Genomic DNA, 5,000 nt, shown 5'->3' with positions numbered 1-5,000 from the left:
GGCCATTCCTGTCATTACCGTAAAAGTAACAATATCCATTACGATCACTATAAAACTATAAATAAAGTAACGCACTATTAACACCATTAAGCCTTGCCACCGCCCCCATCCCCCCCTCCCCCCCCCCATCAACATCCTCACACCATACCTTCTTCCTTCTTCTAATCTCCTCTTTCTCCTCTTCCTTCATCCCGTCTTGCTTCCAGAAGTCGGGGGAAGAAGAAGGAACTTAAGCAGAAGCAAAATAAAACAGTCAGCCTGCCGCACCGAGAATAACCAAGATAACACATGGAATATAACTCAATTATTAATGCTTGACTATCATTCTCTTTTCTGGAAGACATGCAGCCTGATGTTCGGAATCCCCGGCGTGCTCTTCGCTCTGTCGCTGGGCTTCACCTGCATCGTCGCCGGGAGGAGGGCCTGCGCGGAGGAGCAGCTCAAGAAAAGGGAAGCCAGTGCGGACAATTCCTCCGAGGGAAGTGCTTGTCTGCTGGTGGCCGTTGGAGGTTGGTTGAGTGGTTGGGTGGGTGAGTGGTTGGTTGAGTGGTTGAGTGGGTGGTTGGGTGTTTGAGTGGTTGGGTGGGTGGGTGAGTGGGTGAGTGGGTGGTTGGGTGGGTGAGTGGCTCAGTGGGTGGTTGGGTAGGTGGGTGGGTGAGTGGTTAAGTGGTTGAGTGGATAGTTGGGTGAATGACTGGGTGATTTTGTGGGTGAGTGGTTGAGTGGGTGACTGGTTAAGTGGGTCAGTGGGTGGTTGGGTGAGTGACTGGGGGATTGTGTAGGTGAGTGGTTGAGTGGGTCAATGTGTAGGTCAGTTGTAGAGTGGTTGGCTGGATGAGTTGAGTGGCTAGTTGGGTGAGTGATTTATTGGGTCAGTGGGTGGTTGGGTGAGTGGCTGATTGGGTGGTTGTGTGGGTGAGTGGTTGAGGGGATGACTGGTTAAGTGGGTCAATGGGTGGCTTTGTGGGTGAGAGGTTGTGGAAATAGTTCAATATTTTAATGGGTAAGTAGTTTGATGGATGGTTGTATGGTTGATTGGGTTATTGGCTGATTGGGTGGTTAGTTGAGTGGTTGATTGAGTGGGTGAGTGGGTGGTTGGTTGAGTGGACCCTTGGGTGAGTGACTGGGTGGTTGAGTGGACCCTTGGGTGAGTGACTGGGTGGTTGTGTGGGTGACTGGTTGAGTGGGTTATTGGGTGCAAGAGTGGTTGAGTGGGTGGTTAAGTGGTTTTGTGGGTGAGTGGTTAAGTGGGTGGTGGGGTGGGTGGTTAGGTGGTTGGGTGACTGGTTTAGTGGGTGGTTGGATGGGTGAGTGGGTAGTTGGGAGGGTGAGTAGGTAGTTAGGTGGTTGGGTGGTTGAGTGGGTGGTTGAGTGGGTGAGTGGTTGAGTGGGAGAGTAGTTAAATGGGTGGTGGGGTAGGTGGTTGAGTGGGTGGGTGAGTGGGTGGTGGGTTGGGTGAGTGGTTGAGTGGGAGGTTGGGTGGGTGAGTAGGTGGTTGGGTGGTTGGGTGGGTAAATGGATGAGTGATTGAGTGGGTGATTAGTTGGTTGAGTGAGTAGTTGGTTGGGTGAGTGGTTGAGTGGGTGATTGTGTGGGTGAGTGGTTGAGTGGATGTTGGGGTGAGTGAGTGGGTGGTGGGGTGGGTGAGTGGATGAGTGGGTGGTGGGGTGGGTTAATTGGTGGGTGGGTGAGGGGTTGAGTGGTTCAGTTGGTGGTTTGGTGGGTGATTGGTTGAGTGGGTTGTTGGGTGGGTGAGTGGTTGAGTGGGTGGAGGGGTGGGTGAGTGGTTGAGTGGGTGGTTGGGTGGGTGAGTGGATGAATGGGTGATGGGGTGGATGAGTGGTTGAGTGGGTGATTGGGTGGGTGGGTGGTTGGTTGGGTGAGTGGTTGAGTGGGAGGTTGGGTGGGTGAGTGGTTGAGTGGGAGGTTGGGTGGGTAAGTGGTTGAGTGGGTGGTTGGGTGGTTGAGTGGGTGGTGGGGTGGTTGAGTGGTTGAGTGGGTGGTTGCGTGGGTGAGTGGATGAGTGGGTGGTGGGGTGGGTGAATGGGTGGTTGGGTGAGGGGTTGAGTGGGTTGTTGGGTGGGTGAGTGGATGACTGGGTGGTGGGATGGATGAGTGGTTGAGTGGGAGGTTGGGCGGGTGAGTGGTTGAGTGGGAGGTTGGGTGGGTGAGTGGTTGAGTGGGTGGTTGGGTGGGTGAGTGGTTGAGTGGGTGGTGGGGTGGTTGAGTGGGTGGTTGGGTGGGTGAGTGGTTGAGTGGGAGGTTGGGTGGGTAAGTGGTTGAGTGGGAGGTTGGGTGGGTGAGTGGTTGAGTGGGTGGTTGAGTGGGTAAGTGGTTGAGTGGGTTAGAGGTTGAATGGGTGGTGGGATGGGTGAGTGGGTAAATGGATGAGTGGGTGGTGGGGTGGGTGAGTGGTTGAGTGGGTGGTTAGGTGGCTGGGTGGTGAGTGGATGATGGGTGGTGGGGTGGGTGAGTGGGTTGTGGGGTGGGCGAGTGGTTGAGTTGGTAGTTAGGTGGTTGGGCGGGTGAGTGGATGAGTGGGTGGTGGGGTGGGTGAATGGGTGGTTGGGTGAGGGGTTGAGTGGGTTGTTGGGTGGGTGAGTGGATGATTGGGTGGTGGGATGGATGAGTGGTTGAGTGGGTGATTGGGTAGGTGAGTGGTTGAGTGGGTGGTGAGGTGGGTGAGTGGTTGAGTGGGTGGTGGGGTGGGTGAGTGGGTTGTGGGGTGGGCCAGTGGTTGAGTAGCTAGTTAGGTGGTTGAGCGGGTGAGTGGATGAGTGGGTGGTGGGGTGAGTGGGTGGTTGGGTGGGTGGCTGATTGGATGGTTGTGTGGGTGAGTGGTTGAGGGGATGACTGGTTAAGTGGGTCAATGGGTGGCTTTGTGGGTGAGAGGGTGTGGAAATAGTTCATTATTTTAATGGGTAAGTAGTTTGATGGATGGTTGTATGGTTGGTTGGGTTATTGGCTGATTGGGTGGTTAGTTGAGTGGTTGATTGAGTGGGTGAGTGGGTGGTTGGTTGAGTGGACCAGTGGGTGAGTGACTGGGTGGTTGTGTGGGTGACTGGTTGAGTGGGTTATTGGGTGGATGAGTGGTTGAGTGGGTGTTTAGGTGGTTGGGTGGGTGAGTGGTTGAGTGGGTGGTTGGGTGCAAGAGTGGTTGAGTGGGTGGTTAAGTGGTTTTGTGGGTGAGTGGTTAAGTGGGTGGTGGGGTGGGTGGTTGAGTTGGTGGTTGAGTGGGTGAGTGGTTGAGTGGGTGGTTAGGTGGTTGGGTGGGTGACTGGTTTAGTGGGTGGTTGGGTGGGTGAGTGGGTGGTTGGGAGGGTGAGTAGGTAGTTAGGTGGTTGGGTGGGTGAGTAGTTGAGTGGGTGAGTGGTTGAGTGGGTGGTTGGGTGGGTGAGTGGTTGAGTGGGAGAGTAGTTAAATGGGATGGTGGGGTAGGTGGTTGAGTGGGTGGGTGAGTGGGTGGTGGGTTGGGTGAGTGGTTGAGTGGGAGGTTGGATGGGTGAGTAGGTGGTTGGGTGGTTGGGTGGGTAAATGGATGAGTGATTGAGTGGGTGATTAGTTGGTTGAGTGAGTGGTTGGGTGGGTGAGTGGTTGAGTGGGTGGTTGAGTGGGTGAGTGGTTGAGTGGGTGATTGGGTGGTTGAGTGGGTGATTGGGTGGTTGAGTGGGTGGTGGGGTGGGTGAGTGGTTGAGTGGGTGGTTGGGTGGGTGAGTAGTTGAGTGAGTTTTTGAGTGGGTGGTTGGATGGGTGAGTGGTTGAGTGGGTAGTTGGGTGGGTGAGTGGGTTGGGGTGGGTGAGTGGTTGAGTGGGTGGTTGGGTGGGTGAGTGGTTGAGTGGGTGGTTGGGTGGGTGAGTGGTTGAGTGGGTGGTTGGGTGGGTAAGTGGTTGATTGGGTAGTTGGGTGGGTGAGTGGTTGAGTGAGTTTTTGAGTGGGTAGTTGGATGGGTGAGTGGTTGAGTGGGTAGTTGGGTGGGTGAGTGGGTGGGGGTGGGTGAGTGGTTGAGTGGGTGGTTGGGTGGGTGAGTGGTTGAGTGGGTGGTTGGGTGGGTGAGTGGTTGAGTGGGTGGTTAGGTGGTTGGGTGGGTGAGTAGATGAGTGGTTGGTGGGGTGGGTGAGTGGTTGAGTGGGTGGTTAGGTGGGAGACTGGTTGAGTGGGTAGTTGGGTGTGTGAGTGGTTGAGAGGGTTGTTAAGTGGTTGGGTGGGTGAGTAGATGAGTGGTTGGTGGGGTGGGTGAGTGGTTGAGTGGGTGGTTAGGTGGGAGACTGGTTGAGTGGGTAGTTGGGTGTGTGAGTGGTTGAGAGGGTTGTTAAGTGGTTGGTTGGGTGAGTAGATGAGTGGGTGGTGGGGTGGGTGAGTGGTTGAGTGGGAGGTTGGGTGGGTGTTTGGATGAGTGGCTGAGTGGGTGGTTGGATGAGGGTTTGAGTGGATCAGTGGGTGGTTGAATGGGTGAGTGGTTGAGTGGATGGATAGATGGTTGGGTGGGTGAGTGGATGAGTGGGTGGTGGGGTGGGAAAGTGGGTGGTGGGATGGGTGAGTGGTTGAGTGGATAGTTAGGTGGTTGGGTGGGTGAGTGGACGAGTGGGTGGTTGGGTAGGAGAGTGGTTAAGTGAGTGGTTAGGTGGGTGAGTAGTTGAGTGGGTGAGTGGGTGGTGGTGTGGGTGAAAGGTTAAGTGGGAGAGTGGTTAAGTTGGTGGATGAGTGTTTGAGTGAGTGGTTGGGTGGTTGAGTGGTTGAGTGGGTGGTTGGGTGGGTAAGTGGTTGAATGGATCAATGGATGGTTTGGTGGGTGAGTGGTTGAGTGGGTTGTTGGGTGGGAGAGTGGTTGAGTGATTGAGTAGCTGATTGGATTGTTGGATGAGTGGTTGATTGGGTGGTTGGTTGGTTGAGTGTCTGATTGGGTGGTTGGTTGAGTGGTTGATTGGATGGTTGGTTGAGTGGCTGATTGGGTGGTTGGTTGAGTGGTCGGTTGTATTGTTGATTGAATGGTCGACTGTTT

The 5,000-nt window shown here is 54.8% G+C and overlaps 1 protein-coding gene across 1 annotated transcript in view; it reads left to right on the top strand.

Moving 5' to 3' along the window:
• LOC125044564 overlaps positions 1–5,000 on the top strand; it is a 7,586-nt gene that overhangs the window by 772 nt on the left and 1,814 nt on the right. The window contains exon 2 of the mRNA XM_047641273.1: positions 341–509. Coding sequence (XP_047497229.1) covers positions 341–509 — 169 coding nt within the window. The remainder of the gene's footprint in view (positions 1–340; positions 510–5,000) is intronic.

The sequence above is a fragment of the Penaeus chinensis genome, chromosome 36, assembly GCF_019202785.1.
Source record: "Penaeus chinensis breed Huanghai No. 1 chromosome 36, ASM1920278v2, whole genome shotgun sequence".
Taxonomy (NCBI): domain Eukaryota; kingdom Metazoa; phylum Arthropoda; class Malacostraca; order Decapoda; family Penaeidae; genus Penaeus; species Penaeus chinensis.
Note: the sequence above shows the minus strand (reverse complement) of the source record. Positions and strands in the feature narration are given on the sequence as shown.